This window comes from Salvelinus alpinus, chromosome 37 (assembly GCF_045679555.1).
Source record: "Salvelinus alpinus chromosome 37, SLU_Salpinus.1, whole genome shotgun sequence".
NCBI classification, from domain to species: Eukaryota; Metazoa; Chordata; class Actinopteri; order Salmoniformes; family Salmonidae; genus Salvelinus; species Salvelinus alpinus.
This window is the reverse complement of record NC_092122.1, coordinates 17,685,344-17,712,387: the sequence shown is the minus strand read 5'-3', so window position 1 is coordinate 17,712,387 and position 27,044 is coordinate 17,685,344. Positions and strand designations below refer to the sequence as shown.

Genomic DNA, 27,044 nt, shown 5'->3' with positions numbered 1-27,044 from the left:
GGGGGTAAACACAGGGGACAGGTTTACATACACATAAGAACAGGAACAGAGGTATGAGGGGGGTAAACACAGGGGACAGGTTTACATACGCATATGAACAGGAACAGATGTATGAGGGGGGTAAACACAGGGGACAGGTTTACATACACATAAGAACTGGAACAGAGGTATGAGGGGGGTAAACACAGGGGACAGGTTTACATACACATAAGAACAGGAACAGAGGTGTGAGGGGGGTAAACACAGGGGACAGGTTTACATACACATAAGAACAGGAACAGAGGTATGAGGGGGGTAAACACAGGGGACAGGTTTACATACGCATAAGAACAGGAACAGAGGTATACAGGGGGTAAACACAGGGGACAGGTTTACGTACGCATATGAACAGGAACAGAGGTATGAGGGGGGTAAACACAGGGGACAGGTTTACATACGCATAAGAACAGGAACAGAGGTATACAGGGGGTAAACAAAGGGGACAGGTTTACATACACATAAGAACAGGAACAGAGGTATGAGGGGGGTAAACACAGGGGACAGGTTTACATACGCATAAGAACAGGAACAGAGGTATGAGGGGGGTAAACACAGGGGACAGGTTTACATACACATAAGAACAGGAACAGAGGTATGAGGGAGGTAAACACAGGGGACAGGTTTACATACACATAAGAACAGGAACAGAGGTACGAGGGGGGTAAACACAGGGGACAGGTTTACATACACATAAGAACAGGAACAGAGGTATGAGGGGGGTAAACACAGGGGACAGGTTTACATACACATAAGAACAGGAACAGAGGTATGAGGAGGGTAAACACAGGGGACAGGTTTACATACACATAAGAACAGGAACAGAGGTATGAGGGGGGTAAACACAGGGGACAGGTTTACATACACATAAGAACAGGAACAGAGGTATGAGGGGGGGTAAACACAGGGGACAGGTTTACATACACATAAGAACAGGAACAGAGGTATGAGGGGGGTAAACACAGGGGACAGGTTTACATACGCATATGAACAGGAACAGATGTATGAGGGGGGTAAACACAGGGGACATGTTTACATACACATAAGAACAGGAACAGAGGTATGAGGGGGGTAAACACAGGGGACAGGTTTACATACACATAAGAACAGGAACAGAGGTATGAGGGGGGTAAACACAGGGGACAGGTTTACATACACATAAGAACAGGAACAGAGGTATGAGGGGGGTAAACACAGGGGACAGGTTTACATACACATAAGAACAGGAACAGAGGTATGAGGGGGGTAAACACAGGGGACAGTTTTACATACACATAAGAACAGGAACAGAGGTATACGGGGGGTAAACACAGGGGACAGGTGTACATACACATAAGAACAGGAACAGGGGCAGAGGTATGAGGGGGGGTAAACACAGGGGACAGGTTTACATACACATAAGAACAGGAACAGAGGTATGAGGGGGGTAAACACAGGGGACAGGTTTACATACACATACGAACAGGAACAGAGCTATACAGGGGGTAAACACAGGGGACAGGTTTACATACACATAAGAACAGGAACAGGGGCAGAGGTATGAGGGGGGTAAACACAGGGGACAGGTTTACATACACATAAGAACAGGAACAGAGGTATGAGGGGGGTAAACACAGGGGACAGGTTTACATACACATAAGAACAGGAACAGAGGTATGAGGGGGGTAAACACAGGGGACAGGTTTACATACACATAAGAACAGGAACAGAGGTATGAGGGAGGTAAACACAGGGGACAGGTTTACATACGCATAAGAACAGGAACAGAGGTATACGGGGGGTAAACACAGGGGACAGGTTTACATACACATAAGAACAGGAACAGAGGTATACGGGGGGTAAACACAGGGGACAGGTTTACATACACATAAGAACAGGAACAGAGGTATACGGGGGGTAAACACAGGGGACAGGTTTACATACACATAAGAACAGGAACAGAGGTATACGGGGGGTAAACACAGGGGACAGGTTTACATACACATAAGAACAGGAACAGAGGTATACGGGGGGTAAACACAGGGGACAGGTTTACATACACATAAGAACAGGAACAGAGGTATACGGGGGGTAAACACAGGGGACAGGTTTACATACACATAAGAACAGGAACAGAGGTATACGGGGGGTAAACACAGGGGACAGGTTTACATACACATAAGAACAGGAACAGAGGTATGAGGGGGGTAAACACAGGGGACAGGTTTACATACACATAAGAACAGGAACAGAGGTATGAGGGGGGTAAACACAGGGGACAGGTTTACATACGCATAAGAACAGGAACAGAGGTATACAGGGGGTAAACACAGGGGACAGGTTTACATACACATAAGAACAGGAACAGAGATATGAGGGGGGTAAACACAGGGGACAGGTTTACATACACATAAGAACAAGAACAGGGACAGTGGTATGAGGGGGGGGGGTAAACACAGGGGACAGGTTTACATACACATAAGAAAAGGGACAGTGGTATGAGGGGGGGTACATGGACTCTCTCATGACACCCACCTGAGTCTAGCAGCAGACGAACCACATCCATCTTCCCATAGAGAGCTGCCTCGTGGAGAGCACTGCCATTCTCCGTCTGAGAGAGAGAGAGAGAGAGAGAGGGGGGGAGGGTAAGAGAGAAAGAGAGAGAGAGGTAAAGAGAGGGGGGAGGGTAAGAGAGAAAGAGAAGGAGATCGAATAATAGAAAGCAAGAGAGGGGAGGGTGATGTGGGAGAGAAAGAAAAGATTGATTTTAAGACATCGCCCAAGAAAACTCTTTGTACACAGAGCCGCGTGGTGGGAACGTCCCATTCCAAATACACAGCAGTTTCCTCCCTCTCCATATGGCCTGGATGCTAGTGGCATTAGGCCCTGTAGAATACATTGGTCTATTGGTGGCATGATGCAATGCAGAGAAACTGTGGGAGGGGACATCAACTTGTGGGCGCCATCTTGGATTTCCATAGTTGTCAAAGATTTAGTGTACAGTAACTGTGATTACTTAGACAAGCATGTTAAAAACACACACCCTGTGTGTTTCAGTACCTCTGACCTTAGCTGGATCTCTCACACTAACACCCAGCCAGGCTCCTGCCTTGTGACTAATTGCAACAAGCATGCTGTGTGTGTGTGTGTGTGTGTGTGTGTGTGTGTGTGTGTGTGTGTGTGTGTGTGTGTGTGTGTGTGTGTGTGTGTGTGTGTGTGTGTGTGTGTGTGTGTGTGTGTGTGTGTGTGTGTGTCTTTCCTCTATCACCAAGGTATTATCAACACAGCCAGGAAAGACCCCAAAAATCCAACAAATCGACCATTTAAAACCCAGGACTGCTCCTCCTGTGTTCCAACACACCCAATCCTGGTGCGTCTGACTGACCCTTACAGTTCAATGGTCAAAGCATGCCAATGAAAGGGCATCTGATCATCTAATACCACAGAATCCAGAAGACAAGGTATAAACAAGGACAAAAAGATCAAAATTGAGAAAAGACAAAAAGCTTCACAACCCACGGTTACATGGAACTAGAGGTGACTGGGCAATGAGTTTGGAGGGAGCACACACGCATACATCGAGGGACAGGAAACCAAACCGGCAGACCCTCCCCCACTTCCCCCCTCAAACCACTTCCTGTGTCGTTTCCCATGGCGATTAGTTGGTGATGTCACTGGAAAATGAGGAAATCGATTCACAAAGAAGATTAACTTCCTATCTGTTTGACTGAAGACTGAGGGGGGTTTGTTTTGGGCCTTTATTTTACCACATTTTCTCACATTGCTTGTTTCATCGCTGCAACTCCGAAACATGACCCACCTAGACGCGCTAATTCTTAACACAGTGCTCGCTTAACCCAGAAGTCAGCAGCAACACCTCCGTGTCGGAGGAAACACTGTTCGACTGACGACCGAAGTCACCTTGAAGTAGTGCTGAGCGATTAGTGCTTTTTGAAGTCCCATTAAATGTATTATGAAATAATGACCTTACAATGACTATAGAGCTGTTTCATGGAAATTCCAAAACCAAAAAGTGAACATTCAATTGCCAGAACATTGAAAAGATTCCATTGTCTCCATCCCGAGATCTGTAGACAATGACGAGACGCATGTCTCCGCCCTAACAACCAGTGTTGTTGTCACAAAGGCGGGAAGGCAGGCGACAAGTTTAGGTCCAAAATAAACCCATGGAAACGTATTGGGCATATTTTGGACAGATTTTGGCGAGAGTGAGACCTCTCGCTTCGCTTGTTCCTCTCTGATCTGGAAAAAACTGGCGCAATGGATTATGGTCATTGTGGTTAATTACCATGTTTCTGCGCTGATCTAGGTTGAATATTTGCTTAAAGAAAACCACAACTCACTTCAGCCCAGCGTCCCACAGAGTTCTTGACTTGATTTCTCTCATGAATAATTGGATTTCTCTCTAGAGAAACGGCATGTTGAACTCACAAAAAAACTGAACTAAATGGAACTCAAGTAATTGAACCGACATTGGTAAATGAGTTTAACTTCTCTAGGATAGGGGGTAGCATTTTCACGTTTGGATGAAAAGCATACCCAAATTCAACTGCCAGCTACTCATCCCCAGAAGATAAGATATGCATATTGTTAGTAGATTTGGATAGAAAACACTCTGAAGTTTCTAAAACTGTTTGAATCATGTCTGTGAGTATAACAGAACTTATTTAGCAAGCGAAACCCCGAGGACAAACTATTCAGATGTTTTTTCTTTTGAGGTCACTCTCTTTTCAATGGATTTTCATTGGGAATACAGATTTCTAATTGACCTTCTTGCAGTTTCTACCGCTTCCACTGGATGTCACCAGTCTTTAGAAATTGGTTCAGGGTTTTTCCGTTGTGTAATGAAGAAGTACGGCCATTTTGAATCAGGGTCACTTGTTGTGTACTGTTAGATAGAGGCGCGTGACCAGAAAGGATGCTACAGATTGTTTTAATCCTGTATTGAACTAAGATCATCCCGTCTTCAATTTGATTGATTATTTACGTAAAAAAATACCTAAAGTTGTATTACAAAAGTAGTTTGAAATGTTTTGGCAAAGTTTACAGGTAACTTTTGAGATATTTTGTAGTCATGTTTCACGAGTTGGAACCGGCATTTTCTGGATCAAACGCGCCAAATAAATTGACATTTGGATAGATATCGATAGAATTAATCGAGCAAAAGGACCATTTGTGATGTTTATGGGACATATTGGAGTGCCAACAACAGAAGCTCGTCAAAGGCATGAATTATATTTTTTATTTCTGCGTTTTGTGTCGCGCCTGCAGGGTTGAAATATGCTTATCTCTCTTAGTTTACAATGGTGCTAACTCAGATAATAGCATCGTTTGCTTTCGCCGAAAAGCCTATTTGAATTCTGACATGTTGGCTGGATTCACAACCAGTGTAGCTTTAATTTGGTATCTTTCATGTGTGATTTAATGAAAGTTAGATTTTTATAGTAATTTATTTGAATATGGCGCTCTGCATTTTCTCTGGCTTTTGGCCAAGTGAGACAGTAGCGTCCCGCCTAAACTCAGATTTTTGGATATAAATATGAACTTTACCGAACAAAACATATATGTATTGTGTAACATGAAGTCCTATGAGTGTCATCTGATGAAGATCATCAAAGGTTAGTGATTCATTTTATCTCTATTTATGCATTTTGTTACTCCTCTCTTTGGCTGGAAAAATGGATGCGTTTTTCTGTGGCTATGTACTGACCTAACATAATCGTTTGGTGTGCTTTCGCCGTAAATCCTTTCTGAAATCAGACATGTTGGCTGGATTCACAACAAGTGTAGCTTTAATTTGGTGTCTTTCATGTGTGATTTTATGAAAGTTGGATTTTTTTTGTAATTTATTTGAATTTGGCGCTCTGCATTTTTTCTGGCTTTTGGCCAAATGGGACGTTAGCGTCCCACATATCCCAGAGAAGTGATTTACCAGAAAAAAATCAAATGTTGATTAATCGCTCAGCACTAGGAGTCACTAGAGCGTGATGAGCCAAGGAAAGACCACCAGGCCAAACCCTCCCCTAACCGGGACAGTGCTGGGCCAATTGTATGCCGCCCTATGGGGCTTCCAGTCATGGCCGGCTGTAACACAGCTGGGATTTCGAACCCCAGGCTGTAGTGGTGCCTCAGCACTGTGATGCAGTGCCTTGAAACCAAGATGACGTCGCGCCTAAGGGGCCTGAAGATTCCAACAGGCCCCTTAGGCGCGACGCCCACTGAAGGCCCATTCTGCTAACCTGCTAGGCCTGCTAGCTAACTTAAGCTACTTGGAAACCTACTAATTCCACGACTGGTCTATCGACGTCACCGCACGAAGAGGCAAAAACAGACTTACCCCCATCTGCTAACTGCTAGCTTGCCCCGGTCTGCTAACTGCTAACGTTAGCTTGCCTGCCCCGGTCTGCTAACTCCTAGCCCCTGCTAACTGCTTGCTTGCTAACCCGGTCTGCTAACTGCTAGCTTGTTTAGCCCCGGCCTTCTAACTGTTAGCTTGTTAGCATTGGCCTGCTAACTGTCTGAATCGCCGTGTCCCCAGTCAGCCCAACCACTTACTGGACCCATATGTTCACTTGGGTACGCATGCCTCTCTCTAATATCAATCTGCCTCGTCCATTACTGTCCTGGTTAGTGATTACGGTCTTATTTCACTGTAGAGCCTCTAGCCCTGCTCAATATGCCTTAACCGACCATGTTGTGCCACCTCCTACATATGCGATGACATCACCTGGTTTAAACGTCTCTAGAGACTATATCTCTCTCATCATTACTCAATGCCTAGGTTTACCTCCAATGTACTCACATCCTACTTTACCTTTGTCTGTACACTATGCCTTGAATCTACGCTATCGTGCCCAGAAACCTGCTCCTTTTAATCTATTTTCCGAACGTGCTAGACGGCCAGTTCGTATAGCATTTAGCCGTACCCTTATCCTACTTCTCCTCTGTTCCTGATGATGATGTAGTGATGCAGAGGTTAATCCAGGTCCTACAGTGCCTAGCTCCACTCACACTCCCCAGGTGCTCTCATTTGTTGACTTCTGTAACCGTAAAAGTCTTGGTTTCATGCATGTTAACATTAGAAGCCTACTCCCAACGTTTGTTTTACTCACTGCTTTAGCACACTCTGCCAACCCGGATGTCTTAGCCGTGTCTGAATCCTGGCTTAGGAAATCTCCATCGCTAACTATAACATTTTCCGCCAAGATAGAACTGCCAAAGGTGGCGGTGTTGCAATCTACTGCAGAGATAGCCTGCAGAGTTCTGTATTACTATCCCAGTCTGTACCCAAACAATTCGAGCTTCTACTTCTAAAAATTCACCTTTCCAGAAACAAGTCTCTCACTGTTGCCGCTTGCTATAGACCTCCCTCTGCCCCCAGCTGTGCCCTCAATACCATATGTGAATTGATTGCCCCCATCTATCTTCTGAGCTCGTGCTACTAGGTGACCTAAACTGGGACATGCTTAACACCCCGGCCATTCTACAATCTAAGATTGATGCCCTCAATCTCACACAAATTATCAATGAACCTCCCAGGTTCAACTCCAAATCCGTAAACACGGGCACCCTCATAGATGTCATCCTAACTAACTCGCCCTCCAAATACACCTCTGCTGTTTTCAATCAAGATCTCAGCAATCACTGCCTCATTGCCTGCATCCGTAATGGGTCTGCGACAAAACGACCACCCCTCATCACTGTCAAACGCTCCCTAAAACACTTCTGCAAACAGGCCTTTCTAATCCACCAGGCCGGGGTATCCTGGAATGACGACCTCATCCCGTCAGTAGATGATGCCTGGCTATTCTTTAAAAGTACCTTCCTCACCATCTTAAATAAGCATACCCCATTAAAAAATGTAGAACTAGGAATAGATATAGTCCTTGGTTCACCCCAGACTTGACTGCCCTTGACCAGCACAAAAACATCCTGTGGCGTTCTGCATTAGCATCGAATAGCCCCCGTGATATGCAACTTTTCAGGGAAGTTAGGAACAAATATACACAGGCAGTTTGAAAAAGCTAGCCTTAGCTTTCCTAACAGAAATTTGCATCCTGTAGTACTAACTCAAAAAGGTTCTGGGACACTGTAAAGTCCATGGAGAATAAGAGCACCTCCTCCCAGCTGCCCACTGCTCTGAGGCTAGGAAACACTGTCACCACCGATAAATCCACTATAATTGAGAATTTCAATAAGCATTTCTCTACGGCTGGCCATGCTTTCCACCTGGCTACCCCTACCCCGGTCAACTGCTCGCACCCTCCACAGCAACCCGCCAAAGCCCCCACCATTTATCCTTCACCCAAATAGCTAATGTTCTGAAAGAGCTGCAAAATCTGGATCCCTACAAATCAGCCAGGCTAGACAATCTGGACCCTTTCATTCAAAAATTATCTGCTGAAATTGTTGCAACCCCTATTACTAGCCTGTTCAACCTCTCTTTCACGTCGTCTGAGATTCCCAAAGATTGGAAAGCTGCCACAGTCATCCCCCTCTTCAAAGGTGGTGACACTCTAGACCCAAACTGCTACAGACCTATATCTATCCTACCCTGTCTTTCTAAGGTCTCCGAAAGCCAAGTTAACAAACAGATTACCGACCATTTCGAATCCCACCGTACCTTCTCCGCTATGCAATCTGGTTTCAGAGCTGGTCATGGGTGCACCTCAGCCACGCTCAAGGTCCTAAATGACATCATAACCGCCATCGATGAGAGACATTACTGTGCAGCCGTATTCATCGACCTGGCCAAGGATTTTGACTCTGTCAATCACCACATTCTTATTGGCAGACTCGACAGCCTTGGTTTCTCAAATGATTGCCTCACCTGGTTTACCAACTACTTCTCTGATAGAGTTCAGTGTGTCAAATCGGAGGGCCTGTTGTCCGGACCTCTAGCAGTCTCTATTGTGCCACAGGGTTCAATCCTTGGGCCGACTCTCTTCTCTGTATACATCAATGATGTTGCTCTTGCTGCTGGTGATTCTCTGATACACCTCTACGCAGACGACACCATTATGTATACTTCTGGCCCCTCTTTGGACACTGTGTTAACCTCTCTGGGGTAGGTGGGATGCAATCGTCCCACCTGGCCAATAGCCAGGGAAAATACAGAGAGAGAGAGAAGAGAGAGAGTGGAGGGGAGAAGAGAGAGAGGGGAGGGGTGAAGAGAGAGGAGGGTGAAGTGAGAGAGGGGAGGGGTGAAGAGAGAGAGGGGAGGGGTGAAGAGAGAGAGGGGTGAAGAGAGAGAGGGGAGGGGTGAAGAGAGAGAGGGGAGGGGTGAAGAGAGAGAGGGGAGGGGTGAAGAGAGAGAGGGGAGGGTGAAGAGAGAGAGGGGAGGGTGAAGAGAGAGAGGGGAGGGGTGAAGAGAGAGAGGGGAGGGTGAAGAGAGAGAGGGGAGGGTGAAGAGAGAGAGGGGAGGGGTGAAGAGAGGGGAGGGTGAAGAGGGTGTATGAACTCAGGAACACCCCGTACTACTCTCATCCTTGTCTCTCTCCCTGTTCCACATCAATTATTCACTTATTTGAATAACCACATCATTCTACACCCCCCTCCCACACACACACACACACACACACGTTCTGTATCTGATGCAATCACACACACACAGTGCCACACTGTATGTATGAAGACAACACACACACATCTCAAACTCATCCTTGACCTACTCCGAGCGCCCCTCACAAACACACACACTGTGCGTTGCTGTGTTCTGCTAATATTGCCGCAAAACCATATTCAGAAAGAGGTTGAGTAGAAGGAAGATTGTCCTTAGATACAGAACCAACTCATTAAAAACCCAGGAGACAGACTTGAAACATTCATTACAAGGAGAGAGGAGAGAGTGTATCTTGAGCTAAAGAGACAGTTAGATTTACTGGAGCAACATCTGCAGGAGGGAAGAGAACTGTTACAAAGCTGAAGCATGGTTTCACCATGACTACCAGGTGATGCTAAATGGATCATACAGGGATTATTTCTGTATTTTGAAAGTTACATATCTTGAAAACTTGATTGCTGACAAAATGAAACAAATACCAAAAGATTGTTTTTGGGATGAGTTTTCCTTTAAGGCTGAGTTGACATTTAGCTCACCTCTCTTCACCCTCTACAGGAGAACATGTTGTATTGAAGTAGAAACGCAGAGTGACCCCCCCACAACACACCTGCAGAATAAAAGCTAACCTACGACAGCCTCCTCATCCCCCTCCCAACCCATACCCACCCACCCCTGACTCCACAGTGACCCTGACCCCTAGACCACTGACCTGGGAGTTGACGTCCATGCCGGCCTCCAGCAGGGTGTGCACGGCTGAGTGGTGCCCGTTGCGGGCGGCCAGGTGCAGGGGTGTGTGGAGCCTTGTCCCGTGGCTGCTCATCAGGTTGGGGTGGGCGGTCACCAACATGCAGACCACCTGGGAAGAGCGGGAAGGGAGGAGAGGGGAGGAGAGAGGGGTTCAAGCCCAGAGGACATGAGTTCTAAGATCTAAATGTGTAGTTATTTGATACAGGCCCTTGTCCGTTACTACAGTATTACATACAACATTGTTTTCAGACCGTCAGTACCACAAGCCACGTCAGGACCAAACGTATGTGGACACCTCCTCGACGAACATCTCATTTCAAAATCATAGGCATTAATATGGAGTTGGTCCCCCCTTTACAGCCTCCACTCTTCTGGGAAGGCTTTCTACTAGATGTTGGAACATTGCTGCGGGGACTTGCTTCCATTCAGCCACTAGAGCATTAGTGTGGTGGGGCACTGATGTTGGGCGATTAGGCCTGGCTCGCAGTCTGCGTTCCAATTCATCCCAAAGCTGTCCGATGGGGTTGAGATCAGGGCTCTGTGCAGACCAGTCAAGTTCTTCCACACCAATTGACAAACCATTTCTGTATGGACCTTGTTTTGTGCACGGGGTTATTGTCATGCCGAAACAGGAAAGGACCTTCCCCAAACTGTTGCCACAAAGTTGGAAGCCCAGAATCGTATAGAATGTCATTGTATGCTGTAGCGTAAGGATTTCCTTTCACTGGAACTAAGGTGCCTAGCCCGAACCATGAAAAACAGCCCCAGACCATTATTCCTACGCCAAACTTTACAGTTGGCACTATGCATTGGGCCAGGTAGTGTTCTCCTGGAAGCCACCAAACCTAGATCCGTCCGTCGGACTGCCAGATGGTGAAGCGTGATAAATTACTCCAGAGAACACGTATCCAGAGCTCAATAGTCCAATGGCGGCGAGTTCTACACCACTCCAGCAGACGCTTGACATTGAGCATGGTGATCTTAGGCTTGTGTGCGGCTGCTCGGCCATGGAAACCCATTTCATGAAACTCCCGACAAACAGCTCTTGTGCTGACATTGCTTCCAGAGGCAGTTTGGAACTCGGTGGTGTTTCAACCGAGGACAGACGATTTTTACACGCTACGCGCTTCAGCACTTGATGGTCCCATTCTGTGAAATTGTGTGGCCTACCACTTTGCGTCTGAGCCGTTGTTGCTCCTAGATGTTTCCACTTCACAATAACAGTACTTATAGTTGACTGGGGCAGCTCTAGCAGGGCAGAAATTTGATTTACTGACTTGCTGGAAAGGTCACATCCTATGACGGCACCACGTTGAGTCACTGAAATCTTCAGTACGGCCATTCTACTGCCAATGTTTGTATATGGAGATTGCATGGCTGTGTGCTCAATTACTTACACCTGTCAGCAACGGGTGTGGCTGAAACAGCCGAATCCACTAATTTGAAGGGGTGTCCACATACTTTTGTATATATAGTGTATTTTGTTGTAATTCTGAACTAGCACAACTAATGAAACTAGTCAAAGGCTCTCCCTCTCTCAAATGCCTATAAAAGCCTTTTAAAATGTCACAAATTGCTTTTACAGTAACCCGGCCTAGACCACAGAGAGCAAGCAGAATCAGAGGCAGATTGGTTTGGGGAAACTCTGTAGAAGGAAGAAACCTTGCTCAGGTCCATCCTCACCTGAAGTCGTCCGTAGAGCGCGGCCAGGTCCAGGGGCGTCTCGTCGCGGCTGTTCCTCATGGTGGGGTCTGTCAGCTCCTGCAGTAGGATGGACACCACCTCAGAGTGGCCGTACTGGGCCGCACAGTGCAGCGCTGTCTCCCTCTCATGGTTCTGTATGCAGGGGGGAACAACTGTCTGAGTAAACAAACTATGTATCGCTTCACAATATAGATCCATCTATTATGTTGACCTCATGGACTGTCAGTCTTTGCATCCACAGCTCCATCTACTGTGTGGGACAAACTCTAGTGTCACACACAAAGTTGACCAGAGGACTCTCCTGAATCTCCAGGGCAGTGTTCTTCTCTTCAACCCAATTCATCTGTCCCAGAACTGCCCACAGTAGCCTTCTATCCCCCCCTGCTGTCCGTCTATGGTCAGTGTAGCTTTCTATCCTCCCTGCTGTCCGTCTATGGTCAGTGTAGCCTTCTATCCCCCCTGCGTGCTATAAATTCTCAGACAACACAAAAATTCCTTGATGCCCTTCCAGACTCCTTCTGCCTACCCAAGGACGTCAGAGGACAAAAATCAGTTAACCACCTAACTGAGGAACTCAATTTAACCTTGCGCAATACCCTAGATGCAGTTGCACCCCTAAAAACGAAAAACATTTGTCATAAGAAACTAGCTCCCTGGTATACAGAAAATACCCGAGCTTTGAAGCAAGCTTCCAGGAAATTGGAACGGAAATGGCGCCACACCAAACTGGAAGTCTTCCGACTAGCTTGGAAAGACAGTACCGTGCAGTACCGAAGAGCCCTCACTGCTGCTCGATCATCCTACTTTTCCAACTTAATCGAGGAAAATAAGAACAATCCAAAATTTCTTTTTGATACTGTTGCGAAACTAACTAAAAAGCAGCATTCCCCAAGAGAGGATGGCTTTCACTTCAGCAGTAATAAATTCATGAACTTCTTTGAGGAAAAGATCATGACCATTAGAAAGCAAATTACGGACTCCTCTTTGAATCTGCGTATTCCTCCAGGGCTTAGCTGTCCTGGATCTGCACAGCTCTGCGAGGGCCTGGGATCGGGAGAGACACTTAAGTGTTTTAGTACTATATCTCTTGACACAATGATGAAAATAATCATGGCCTCTAAACCTTCAAGCTGCACACTGGATCCTATTCCTACTAAACTGCTGAAGGAGCTGCTTCCTGTGCTTGGCCCTCCTATGTTGAACATAATAAACAGCTCTCTATCCACCGGATGTGTACCAAACTCACTAAAAGTGGCAGTGATAAAGCCTCTCTTGAAAAAGCCAAACCTTGACCCGGAAAATATAAAAAACTATCGGCCTATATCGAATCTTCCATTCCTCTCAAAAATTTTAGAAAAAGCTGTTACGCAGCAACTCACTGCCTTTCTGAAGACAAACAATGTATACGAAATGCTTCAGTCTGGTTTTAGACCCCATCATAGCACTGAGACTGCACTTGTGAAGGTGGTAAATGACCTTTTAATGGCGTCAGACCGAGGCTCTGCATCTGTCCTCGTGCTACTAGACCTTAGTGCTGCCTTTGACACCATCGATCACCATATTCTTTTGGAGAGACTGGAAACCCAAATTGGTCTACACGGACAAGTTCTGGCCTGGTTTAGATCTTACCTGTCGGAAAGATATCAGTTTGTCTCTGTGAATGGTCTGTCCTCTGACAAATCAACTGTACATTTCGGTGTTCCTCAAGGTTCCGTTTTAGGACCACTATTGTTTTCACTATATATTTTACCTCTTGGGGATGTTATTCGAAAACATAATGTTAACTTTCACTGCTATGCGGATGACACACAGCTGTACATTTCAATGAAACATGGTGAAGCCCCAAAATTGCCCTCGCTAGAAGCCTGTGTTTCAGACATAAGGAAGTGGATGGCTGAAAACTTTCTACTTTTAAACTCGGACAAAACAGAGATGCTTGTTCTAGGTCGCAAGAAACAAAGAGATCTTCTGTTAAATCTGACAATTCATCTTGATGGTTGTAAAGTCGTCTCAAATAAAACTGTGAAGGACCTCGGCGTTACTCTTGACCCTGATCTCTCTTTTGACGAACATATCAAGACTGTTTCAAGGACAGCTTTTTTCCATCTACGTAACATTGCAAAAATCAGAAATTTTCTGTCCAAAAATGATGCAGAAAAATTAATCCATGCATTTGTTACTTCTAGGTTAGACTACTGCAATGCTCTACTTTCCGGCTACCCGGATAAAGCACTAAATAAACTTCAGTTAGTGCTAAATACGGCTGCTAGAATCCTGACTAGAACCAAGAAATTTGATCATATTACTCCAGTGCTAGCTTCCCTACACTGGCTTCCTGTTAAGGCAAGGGCTGATTTCAAGGTTTTACTGTTAACCTATAAAGCGTTACATGGGCTTGCTCCTACCTATCTTTCCGAGTTGGTCCTGCCGTACATACCAATACGTACGCTACGGTCACAAGACGCAGGCCTCCTAATTGTCCCTAGAATTTCTAAGCAAACAGCGGGAGGCAGGGCTTTCTCCTATAGATCTCCATTTTTATGGAACAGTCTGCCTACCCATGTGAGAGACGCAGACTCGGTCTCAACCTTTAAGTCTTTACTGAAGACTTATCTCTTCAGTAGGTCATATGATTGAGTGTAGTCTGGCCCAGGAGTGTGAAGGTGAACGGAAAGGCTCTGGAGCAACGAACCGCCCTTGCTGTCTCTGCCAGGCCGGTTCCCCTCTCTCCACTGGGATTCTCTGCCTCTAACCCTGTTACAGGGGCTGAGTCACTGGCTTGCTGGTGCTCTTTCATGCCGTCCCTAGGAGGGGTGCGTCACTTGAGTGGGTTGAGTTACTGACGTGATCTTCCTGTCTGGGTTGGCGCCCCCCCTTGGTTTGTGCTGTGGTGGAGACCTTTGTGGGCTATACTCGGCCTTGTCTCAGGATTGTATGTTGGTGGTTGAGGATTTCCCTCTAGTGGTGCGGGGGCTGTGCTTTGGCAAAGTGGGTGGGGTTATATCCTTCCTGTTTGGCCCTGTCCGGGGGTTTCTTCGGATGGGGCCACAGTGTCTCCTGACCGCTCCTGTCTCAGCCTCCAGTATTTATGCTGCAGTAGTTTATGTGTCGGGGGCTAGGGTCAGTTGGTTACCTGGAGTACTTCTCCTGTCTTATCCAGTGTCCTGTGTGAATTTAAGTATGCTCTCTCTAATTCTCTCGTTCTCTCTTTCTCTCTGAGAACCTGAGCCCTAGGACCATACGTCAGGACTACCGGGCATGATGACACCTTGCTGTCCCCAGTCCGCCTGGCCTTGCTGCTATTCCAGTTTCAACTGTTCTGCCTGCGGTTACGGAACCCCTACCTGTCCCAGACCTGCTGTTTTCAACTCTTAATGACCGGCTATGAAAAGCCAACTGAGATTTATTCCTGATTATTATTTGACCATGCTTGTCATTTATGAACATTTTGAAAATCTTGGCTCTCTCTAATTTTCTCCTTCTCTCTTTCTTTCTCTCGGAGGACCTGGGCCCTAGGACCATGCGTCGGGACTGCCGCCCGTGGTGACTCCTTGCTGTCCCCAGTCCGCCTGGCCTTGCTGCTATTCCAGTTTCAGCTGTTCTGCCTGCGGTTATGGAACCGCCACCTGTCCCAGACCTGTTGTTTTTCAACTCTTGATGATCGGCTATGAAAAGCCAACTGAAAATTATTCATGATTATTATTTGACCATGCTTGTCACTTATGAACATTTTTGAACATCTTGCAATAGTTCTGTTATAATCTCCACCCGGCACAGCCAGAAGAGGACTGGCCACCCCTCATAGCCTGGTTCCTCTCTAGGTGTCTTCCTAGGTTTTGGCCTTTCTAGGGAGTTTTTCCTAGCCACCGTGCTTCTACACCTGCATTACTAGCTGTTTGGGGTTTTAGGCTGGGTGTCTGTACAGCACTTCGAGATATTAGCTGATGTACGAAGGGCTATATAAATAAAATTGATTGATTGATTGCTGTCCGTCTATGGTCAGTGTAGCCTTCTATCCCCCCTGCTGTCCGTCTATGGTCAGTGTAGCCTTTTATCTCCCCTGCTAACAGTCTCTGTCAGTGTAGCCTTCTATCCCCCCTGCTAACAGTCTATGGTCAGTGTAGCCTTCTATCTCCCCTGCTAACAGTCTATGGTCAGTGTAGCCTTCTATCCCCCCCTGCTAACAGTCTATGGTCAGTGTAGCCTTCTATCCCCCCTGCTAACAGTCTATGGTCAGTGTAGCCTTCTATCCCCCCTGCTAACAGTCTATGGTCAGTGTAGCCTTCTATCCCCCCTGCTAACAGTCTCTGTCAGTGTAGCCTTCTATCCCCCCCTGCTAACAGTCTCTGTCAGTGTAGCCTTCTATCCCCCTGCTAACAGTCTATGGTCAGTGTAGCCTTCTATCCCCCCCTGCTAACAGTCTATGGTCAGTGTAGCCTTCTACCCCCCCTGCTAACAGTCTATGGTCAGTGTAGCCTTCTGTCCCCCTGCTAACAGTCTACGGTCAGTGTAGCCTTCTCTCCCCCTGCTAACAGTCTATGGTCAGTGTAGCCTTCTATCCCCCTGCTAACAGTCTATGGTCAGTGTAGCCTTCTATCCCCACTGCTAACAGTCTATGGTCAGTGTAGCCTTCTATCCCCCTGCTAACAGTCTATGGTCAGTGTAGCCTTCTATCCCCCTGCTAACAGTCTATGGTCAGTGTAGCCTTCTATCCCCCCTGCTAACAGTCTTGGTCAGGGTAGCCTTCTATCCCCCCTGCTAACAGTCTATGGTCAGTGTAGCCTTCTATCCCCCCTACTAACAGTCTATGGTCAGTGTAGCCTTCTATCCCCCCTACTAACAGTCTATGGTCAGTGTAGCCTTCTATCCCCCCTGTTAACAGTCTATGGTCAGTGTAGCCTTCTATCCCCCCTGCTAACAGTCTATGGTCAGTGTAGCCTTCTATCCCCCCTGCTAACAGTCTATGGTCAGTGTAGCCTTCTATCCCCCCTGCTAACAGTCTCTGTCAGTGTAGCCTTCTATCCCCCCTGCTAACAGTCTATGGTCAGTGTAGCCTTCTATCCCCCCTGCTAACAGTCTATGGTCAGTGTAGCCTTCTATCCCCCCTGCTAACAGTCTCTGTCAGTGTAGCCTTCTATCCCCCCCTGCTAACAGTCTCTGTCAGTGTAGCCTTCTATCCCCCTGCTAACAGTCTATGGTCAGTGTAGCCTTCTATCCCCCCCTGCTAACAATCTATGGTCAGTGTAGCCTTCTGTCCCCCTGCTAACAGTCTATGGTCAGTGTAGCCTTCTGTCCCCCTGCTAACAGTCTATGGTCAGTGTAGCCTTCTATCCCCCTGCTAACAGTCTATGGTCAGTGTAGCCTTCTATCCCCACTGCTAACAGTCTATGGTCAGTGTAGCCTTCTATCCCCCTGCTAACAGTCTATGGTCAGTGTAGCCTTCTATCCCCCCTGCTAACAGTCTATGGTCAGGGTAGCCTTCTATCCCCCCTGCTAACAGTCTATGGTCAGTGTAGCCTTCTATCCCCCCTACTAACAGTCTATGGTCAGTGTAGCCTTCTATCCCCCCTACTAACAGTCTATGGTCAGTGTAGCCTTCTATCCCCCCCTGTTAACAGTCTATGGTCAGTGTAGCCTTTTATCCCCCCTGTTAACAGTCTATGGTCAGTGTAGCCTTCTATCCCCCCTACTAACTGTCTATGGTCAGTGTAGCCTTCTATCCCCCCTGTTAACAGTCTATGGTCAGTGTAGTCTTCTACCCCCCCTGTTAACAGTCTATGGTCAGTGTAGCCTTCTATCCCCACTGCTAACAGTCTATGGTCAGTGTAGCCTTCTATCCCCACTGCTAACAGTCTATGGTCAGTGTAGCCTTCTATCCCCCCTGCTAACAATCTATGGTCAGTGTAGCCTTCTATCCCCCCTGCTAACAGTCTATGGTCAGTGTAGCCTTCTATCCCCCCTGCTAACAGTCTATGGTCAGTGTAGCCTTCTATCCCCCCTGCTAACAGTCTATGGTCAGTGTAGCCTTCTACCCCCCCTGCTAACAGTCTATGGTCAGTGTAGCCTTCTATCCCCCCTGCTAAGTCTATGGTCAGTGTAGCCTTCTATCCCCCCTGCTAACAGTCTCTGTCAGTGTAGCCTTCTATCCCCCCTGCTAACAGTCTCTGTCAGTGTAGCCTTCTGTCCCCCTGCTAACAGTCTATGGTCAGTGTAGCCTTCTATCCCCCCTGCTAACAGTCTATGGTCAGTGTAGCCTTCTATCCCCCCTGCTAACAGTCTATGGTCAGTGTAGCCTTCTATCCCCCCTGCTAACAGTCTATGGTCAGTGTAGCCTTCTATCCCCCTGTTAACAGTCTCTGCCAGTGTAGCCTTCTATCCCCCCTGCTAACAGTCTATGGTCAGTGTAGCCTTCTATCCCCCTGCTAACAGTCTCTGCCAGTGTAGCCTTCTATCCCCCCTGCTAACAGTCTATGGTCAGTGTAGCCTTCTATCCCCCCTGCTAACAGTCTATGGTCAGTGTAGCCTTCTATCCCCCCTACTAACAGTCTATGGTCAGTGTAGCCTTCTATCCCCCCTGCTAACAGTCTCTGTCAGTGTAGCCTTCTATCCCCCTGCTAACAGTCTATGGTCAGTGTAGCCTTCTATCCCCCCTGCTAACAGTCTCTGTCAGTGTAGCCTTCTATCCCCCCTGCTAACAGTCTCTGTCAGTGTAGCCTTCTATCCCCCCTACTAACAGTCTATGGTCAGTGTAGCCTTCTATCCCCCCTGCTAACAGTCTCTGTCAGTGTAGCCTTCTATCCCCCCTGCTAACAGTCTCTGCCAGTGTAGCCTTCTATCCCCCTGCTAACAGTCTATGGTCAGTGTAGCCTTCTATCCCACTGCTAACAGTCTATGGTCAGTGTAGCCTTCTATCCCCCCTGCTAACAGTCTATGGTCAGTGTAGCCTTCTATCCCCCCCTGCTAACAGTCTCTGTCAGTGTAGCCTTCTATCCCCCTGCTAACAGTCTATGGTCAGTGTAGCCTTCTGTCCCCCCTGCTAACAGTCTATGGTCAGTGTAGCCTTCTATCCCCCCCTGCTAACAGTCTCTGTCAGTGTAGCCTTCTATCCCCCTGCTAACAGTCTATGGTCAGTGTAGCCTTCTGTCCCCCCTGCTAACAGTCTATGGTCAGTGTAGCCTTCTATCCCCCTGTTAACAGTCTCTGCCAGTGTAGCCTTCTATCCCCCCTGCTAACAGTCTCTGTCAGTGTAGCCTTCTGTCCCCCTGCTAACAGTCTATGGTCAGTGTAGCCTTCTATCCCCCCTGCTAACAGTCTATGGTCAGTGTAGCCTTCTATCCCCCCTGCTAACAGTCTATGGTCAGTGTAGCCTTCTATCCCCCCTGCTAACAGTCTCTGCCAGTGTAGCCTTCTATCCCCCCTGCTAACAGTCTCTGCCAGTGTAGCCTTCTATCCCCCCTGCTAACAGTCTATGGTCAGTGTAGCCTTCTATCCCCCCTGCTAACAGTCTATGGTCAGTGTAGCCTTCTATCCCCCCTACTAACAGTCTATGGTCAGTGTAGCCTTCTATCCCCCCTGCTAACAGTCTATGGTCAGTGTAGTCTTCTATCCCCCCTGCTAACAGTCTATGGTCAGTGTAGCCTTCTATCCCCCCTACTAAGAGTCTATGGTCAGTGTAGCCTTCTATCCCCCCTGCTAACAGTCTATGGTCAGTGTAGCCTTCTATCCCCCTGCTAACAGTCTATGGTCAGTGTAGCCTTCTATCCCCCTGCTAACAGTCTATGGTCAGTGTAGCCTTCTATCCCCCCTGCTAACAGTCTATGGTCAGTGTAGCCTTCTATCCCCCTGCTAACAGTCTATGGTCAGTGTAGCCTTCTATCCCCCCCTGCTAACAGTCTCTGTCAGTGTAGCTTTCTATCCCCCTGCTAACAGTCTATGGTCAGTGTAGCCTTCTATCCCCCCTGCTAACAGTCTATGGTCAGTGTAGCCTTCTATCCCCCTGCTAACAGTCTATGGTCAGTGTAGCCTTCTATCCCCCCCTGCTAACAGTCTCTGTCAGTGTAGCCTTCTATCCCCCCTGCTAACAGTCTATGGTCAGTGTAGCCTTCTATCCCCCTGCTAACAGTCTATGGTCAGTGTAGCCTTCTATCCCCCCTGCTAACAGTCTATGGTCAGTGTAGCCTTCTATCCCCCTGCTAACAGTCTATGGTCAGTGTAGCCTTCTATCCCCCCCTGCTAACAGTCTCTGTCAGTGTAGCCTTCTATCCCCCCTGCTAACAGTCTATGGTCAGTGTAGCCTTCTATCCCCCCTGCTAACAGTCTATGGCCAGTGTAGCCTTCTATCCCCCCCTGCTAACAGTCTCTGTCAGTGTAGCCTTCTATCCCCCTGCTAACAGTCTCTGTCAGTGTAGCCTTCTATCCCCCCTGTTAACAGTCTATGGTCAGTGTAGCCTTCTATCCCCCTGCTAACAGTCTATGGTCAGTGTAGCCTTCTATCCCCCCCTGCAAACAGTCTCTGTCAGGGATGGGCAACTGGCAGCCCTCCTTTTATTAGTCACTCTCATTCAGATGTCATATAAAACATTGAAAATGTGTACAATTGCAGGGGGGCTGCTAAAATGTTTTGCCCGCAAGGTGAGGTAGGGGGGACCATTGCACATCCATGATCTATGGTCAGTACCACACAACCTCCTTGTCAGGTCACATGCTCAGGATAATATCAGGGCACTCTGTAGCATACAGGGCAGTGCAGGGCACAGCCGCACAGAGCAGTGCAGGGCACAGCCGCACAGGGCAGTACAGGACACAGCCCTACAGGGCAGTACAGGACACAGCCCTACAGGGCAGTACAGGACACAGCCATACAGGGCAGTACAGGACACAGCTATACAGGGCAGTACAGGACACAGCCATACAGGGCAGTACAGGACACAGCCATACAGGGCAGTACAGGACACAGCCCTACAGGGCAGTACAGGACACAGCCCTACAGGGCAGTACAGGACACAGCCATACAGGGCAGTACAGGACACAGCCCTACAGGGCAGTACAGGACACAGCCATACAGGGCAGTACAGGACACAGCTATACAGGGCAGTACAGGACACAGCTATACAGGGCAGTACAGGACACAGCCATACAGGGCAGTACAAGACACAGCCATACAGGGCAGTACAGGACACAGCAGGAGAGCATTACAGAGGGGGATGATTGGTTCCACAAGCATGCTGTTGACACTGTATACCACACACACACACACACACACACACACACACACACACACACACACACACACACACACACACACACACACACACACATCTCCCACTCACAGACAAACACTCTCAGACACTCACTCCCTCTCACATGCGCACACACAGGCACACCAGGGTTCATTGTGGACACGAGATGGAATGGAAAATTACGTGCTGGTTCAATTAAGAGAGGAAACATCCTTTTCCTCCTAATTGTGTGTGTGTAGTGTGTGGGTGTGTGTGTAGTGTGTGTGTGTGTAGTGTGTGGTCTGTGTGTGAATCCCTAACTGTAAGGGGGAACAGGCTAATCTAACTCTACTCTGGGTCACTGGAGCTGGGCATGGGAACACAGCACATTCACACACACACACAGGCACGTAAGAACGTAGGTACACACACACACACACACACACACACACACAGGCATGCATGAACGTACAGTACCAGTCATAAGTTTGGACACACCTACTCATTCAAGGGTTTTTCATTATTTGTACTATTTTCTACATTGTAGAATAATAGTGAAGACATCACAACTATGAAATAACACATATGGAATCATGTAGTAACCACAAAAAGTGTTAAATATATCAAAATATCTTTTTTATTTGAGATTCTTCAAATTAGCCACTGTTTGCCTTGAGGTAGTCATCATGAGGTAGTCACCTGGAATGCATTTCAATTAACAGGTGCCTTGTTAAAAGTTAATATGTAGAATTTATTTCCTTAATGCATTTGAGCCAATCAGTTGTGTTGTGACAAAGTAGGGGTGGTATACACAAGATAGCACTATGGAACTTTGAACGTTTCTTCAAGTGCCGTCTCAAAAACCATCAAGCGCTATGATGAAACTGGCTCTCATGAGGACCGCCACAGGAAAGGAAGACTCAGAGTTACCTCTGCTGCAGAGGATAAGTTCATTAACCTGTTTGTGCTGCAGGGGCAGTATTGAGTAGCTCTGATAAAAGGTGCCCATTTCAAATGGCCTCGTACTCAATTCTTGCTCGTACAATATGCATATTATTATTACTATTGGATAGAAAACACTCTCTAGTTTCTAAAACCATTTGAATTATATCTGTGAGTAAAACATAACTCATTTGGCAGCAAACTTCCTGACCAGGAAGTGGAAAGTCTGAAAACGATGCTCTGTTCTAGGGACTGCCTATAAATGGGCATGATACGTATTAGTATACATGCACGTCATACACCTTCCACTAGATGTCAAGAGGCAGTGAGAGAAGAAATGGAGTGTTTATCTTGGTCTGAGGTGGAATAAATCCTCTTGGAATGACGTGTCACCCATTTCCTGTTTTCTGGAAAGCGCGAGGATGGACCTGGAATTGCCTTCTGGAAAGCTGTCGTTATAGGCGACTACTATCTCCGGCTTTGATTTTATTTGATACATGTGACAATATCATCGTAAAGTATGTTTTTTCAATATAGTTTTATTAGATTATTGAAATTTTTTCGGGACGTTAGGCGTGTTGCTTTGTCTGCGTATGTTCAGGAAGGAGAGCTTCGCGCCACTTTGCTAGCTTTCTGTGCTAATTGACTGGAGAAGAGGACGTTCTAAATCCAAACAACGATTGTTCTGGACAAAGGACCCCTTGTACAACATTCTGATGGAAGATCATCAAAAGTAGGACCCATTTTATGATGCTATTTCATATATCTGTCGAACTGTGTACTATTAGTTTTGTGCCCAGGTTTTGGGCACTCTCTCGCCATAACGTAAGCCTTATGTCGTAATGAAGTTATTTTTAGAATTCTAACACTGCGATTGCATTAAGAACTAGTGTATCTATCATTTCCTATACAACATGTATTTTTTTGTCATGTTTATAAATAGTTATTTGGTCAGAATATGTGAGTGTCAGATAAATACGACGTTGTGGGAAAAAGATGCTATGTTAGCACAATGTATAACCACTGATTTCAGCTCTAAATATGCACATTTTCGAACAAAACATAAGTGTATGTATAACCTGATGTTATAGGACTGTCATCTGATGAAGCTTATCAAGGTTAGTCAAAAATGATATATATTTTGCTGGTTTGTTACGATCGCTAACTTTTGCTGCTGGGAAATGGCTTGTGTTTCTGGCTATTGTGGTAAGCTAATATAATGCTATATTGTGTTTTCGCTGTAAAACACTTAAGAAATCGGAAATATTGGCTGGAATCACAAGATGCCTGTCTTTCATTTGCTGTACACCATGTATTTTTCAGAAATGTTTTATGATGAGTATTTAGGTATTTGACGTTGGTGTCTGTAATTACTCTGGCTGCTTCGGTGCTATTTCTGACGGTAGCTGTGATGGTAGCAGCAATGTAAAACTGATTTATACCTCAAATATGCACATTTTTCGAACAAAACATAGATTTATTGTGTAACATGTTATAGGACTGTCATCTGATGAAGTTGTTTCTTGGTTAGTTTGGTTGGATCTTGTTTAGTTATGTTGGTTTTGTGCATGCTACCTGTGCTGTGAAAAATGTCTGTCCTTTTTTGTATTTGGTGGTGAGCTAACATAAATATACGTGGTGTTTTCGCTGTAAAACATTTTAAAAATCGGACATGTTGGCTGGATTCACAAGATGTTTATCTTTCAAATGCTGTATTGGACTTGTTAATGTGTGAAAGTTAAATATTTCAAAAAAATATATTTTGAATTTCGCGCCCTGCACTTGAGCTGGCTGTTGTCATAAGTGTACCGACGTCGCGCTTGCAGCCAGAAGAAGTTTAAAGTTAACTGCACTTCAGATTGCAGCCAAAATAAATGCTTCACAGAGTTCAAGTAACAAACACATCTCAACATCAACTGTTCAGAGGAGACTGCGTGATTCAGGCATTCATTGTCGAATTGCTGCAAAGAAACCACTACTAAAGGACACCAATAAGAAGAAGAGACTTGCTTGGGCCAAGAAACACGAGCAATGGACATTAGACCTGTGGAAATCGGTCCTTTGGTATGATGAGTCCAAATGTGTGATTTTTGGTTCCAACCGCCGTGTCTTCATGAGACACAGAGTAGGATGATCTCTGCATGTGTGGTTCCCACCGTGAAGCATGGAGGAGGTAGTGTGATGGTACTTTGCTGGTGACACTGGCAGTCATTTAGTTAGAATTCAAGGCACACTTAACCAGCATGGCTACCACAGCATTATGCAGCAATACGCCATACCTGGTTTGCGCTTAGTGGGACTATAATTTGTTTTTCAACAGAACAATGACCCAACACACCTCCAGGCTGTGTAAGGGCTATTTGACCGAGAAGGAGAGTGATAGAGTGCTGCATCAGATGACCTGGCCTTCACAATCACCTGACCTCAACCCAATTTAGATGATTTGGGATGAGTTGGACCGCAGAGTGAAGGAAAAGCAGCCAAGTGCTCAGCATATGTGGGAACTCCTTCAAAACTGTTGGAAAGCATTCTTCATGAAGCTGGTTGAGAGAATGCCAAGAGTGTGGAAAGCTGTCATCAAGGAAAACTTACACAAACACATACATATATACAAACACGGGCATGTACAGTATGAACATACACACTATTCTGGACCCCCCTTTTTCACTGCTATTGCCTTCTTTCCCCCTGACTCTGAAACAGCATACACCCCTGGAATATTCTCTTCACACACACATACACGCTCCCCCTCTCCTCACACGTTTGTGCCTCTCACTACATGCCTCTCTTCCCTCGAGAGCTATGGCACTCCCCTTTTCCTCTCCTCCCCATCCCTCTTTCATTTATTCCTCTCTGCAGTACAGTGGAGGGAAGGAATGAGAGAGAAAGCTCGAGAGGGAAAGAGAGAGAGAGAGAGCAGGATAGAGAAAGAGAGGAGAGAAAGAAAGAAAAAGAGAGAGAGAGAGAAAGAAAAAGAGAGAGAGAGAGAGAGAGAGAAAGAAGAGAGAGAGAGAGATCTAGAGGGAAAGAGACAGAAGAGAGAGAAAGAAAAAGAGAAGAGAGAGAAAGAAAAAGAGAAGAGAGAAAGAAAGAGAGATCTAGAGGGAAAGAGAGAGAGAGAGCAGGATAGAGAAAGAGAGTGTGAGAAGTGGGAGAGAGAGAGAGAAAGAAAGAAAAAGATAGAAGAGAGAGCGAGAGAAGAGAGGGAAAGAGAGAGCGAGAGAGAGAACAGTGATGAAAAAAAGGTAAAATACACAAACCCACACAGTAAACACATACTGACCGATGCAGGGGGCAAAAACACTACAGCGTGCTACAGCGCTGCGCCTGACGGGCCAATCAAATCGCTCCATTCCCCCTTTTAACAAGTCATACCTGTTAATTGAAATGCATTACAGGTGACAACCTCATGAAGCTGGTTGAGAGAATGCCAAGAGTGTGCAAAGCTGTCATCAAGGAAAAGGGTGGCTACTTTGAGGAATCTAAAATATATTTCGATTTTTTTCACACTTTTTTTGGTTACTACATGATTCCATGTGTTATTTCATAGTTGTAATGTGTTCACTATTATTTTACAATGTATAAAATAGTCAAAAATAAAGAAAAACCCTTGAATCAGTAGGTGCGTCCAAACTTTTGACTGGTTCTGTAGGTACACAAACACGGGCATGTACAGTATGAACATACACACTATTCCGGACCCCCCTTTTTCACTGCTATTGCCTTCTTTCCCCCTGACTCTGAAACAGCATACACCCCTGGAATATTCTCTTCACACACACATACACGCTCCCCCTCTCCTCACACGTTTGTGACTCTCACTACATGCCTCTCTTCCCTCGAGAGCTATGGCACTCCCCTTTTCCTCTCCTCCCCATCCCTCTTTCATTTATTCCTCTCTGCAGTACAGTGGAGGGAAGGAGAGAGAGAGAGAGGAGAGAGGGAAAGAGAAAGAGAGAGAGAGAGAAGAGCGAGAGAAGGGAGGGAAAGAGAAAGAGAAGAGAGGGAAAGAGAGAAGAGAGGAGGGAAAGAGAACAGTGATGAAAAAAAAGGTAAAAGACACATACTGACCGAAGCAGGGGGCAAAAACACTACAGCCTGCTACAGCGCAGCACCTGATGGGCAAATCAAAATGCTCCGTTCCCCCTTCTCCCCTTTCTATAGTGGAATCTTCCATAACAGAACTGTGCGCACTGCTGATACAGAGAGGGTGGGATAGAGACAGGGAACCGTCACTCTATGTTGTCAAAGGAAGCCAATATATTTCCATTAGCTCTGACAGCTTACTGATATCAGCCAGCAGACTGCGCATAATCGCTGAATGAGCTATAAGCAACAGCCACCTGCTGTTAATAAAACACCAATACCTGGCTGTCATCTTCAATCCAAGATGGCGTAGCAGTCGGATGTGTCTTTGTCCTGTCTTGTCCCGTGTAAATAGTATTCGTATTTTTTCGTATACATTTCGTATACATTTCGTATTTATTTTAATTTCACTTTCCATCTAGGAACTGAATATACATTCCTACATTCCGCCTCACCCAATGTGGTACGGACCTGCTATTTTTTTTATATACTTTAGAACCGTAACCCCAATCAGAAGCTAGCCAGATAACTAGCTACTAGCTAGTAGTCAGTTAGCCACTGCTGCGGTCTTCGCCCTTAACTCGGACACAGCCAGCTTCAATACCGGGCCAATACCTGCCAGTCTGCAAGCGCGATATCAACCCAGAGCATATAGGACTGCTTTTTCTCTACAACATCACCGGATTCCTGACGCAAGCTCTGGACAATTACACCGTATTATCACAGCTAGCTAGCTGCAACCGAGTGGC

General features: G+C 46.4%; 1 protein-coding gene across 4 annotated transcripts in view; it reads right to left on the bottom strand.

The window, feature by feature from the left end:
* Nucleotides 1–27,044, bottom strand: part of LOC139565959 (ankyrin repeat and sterile alpha motif domain-containing protein 1B-like) — a 388,198-nt gene that overhangs the window by 237,027 nt on the left and 124,127 nt on the right. For all 4 annotated transcript variants that reach the window (XM_071386670.1, XM_071386669.1, XM_071386672.1 and 1 more), the window contains exons 4-6: nucleotides 12,029–12,181; nucleotides 10,308–10,454; nucleotides 2,551–2,626 (exon numbers count right to left, since the gene is read on the bottom strand). In XM_071386670.1, the coding sequence (XP_071242771.1) occupies nucleotides 2,551–2,626; nucleotides 10,308–10,454; nucleotides 12,029–12,181 (376 nt within the window). The remainder of the gene's footprint in view (nucleotides 1–2,550; nucleotides 2,627–10,307; nucleotides 10,455–12,028; nucleotides 12,182–27,044) is intronic.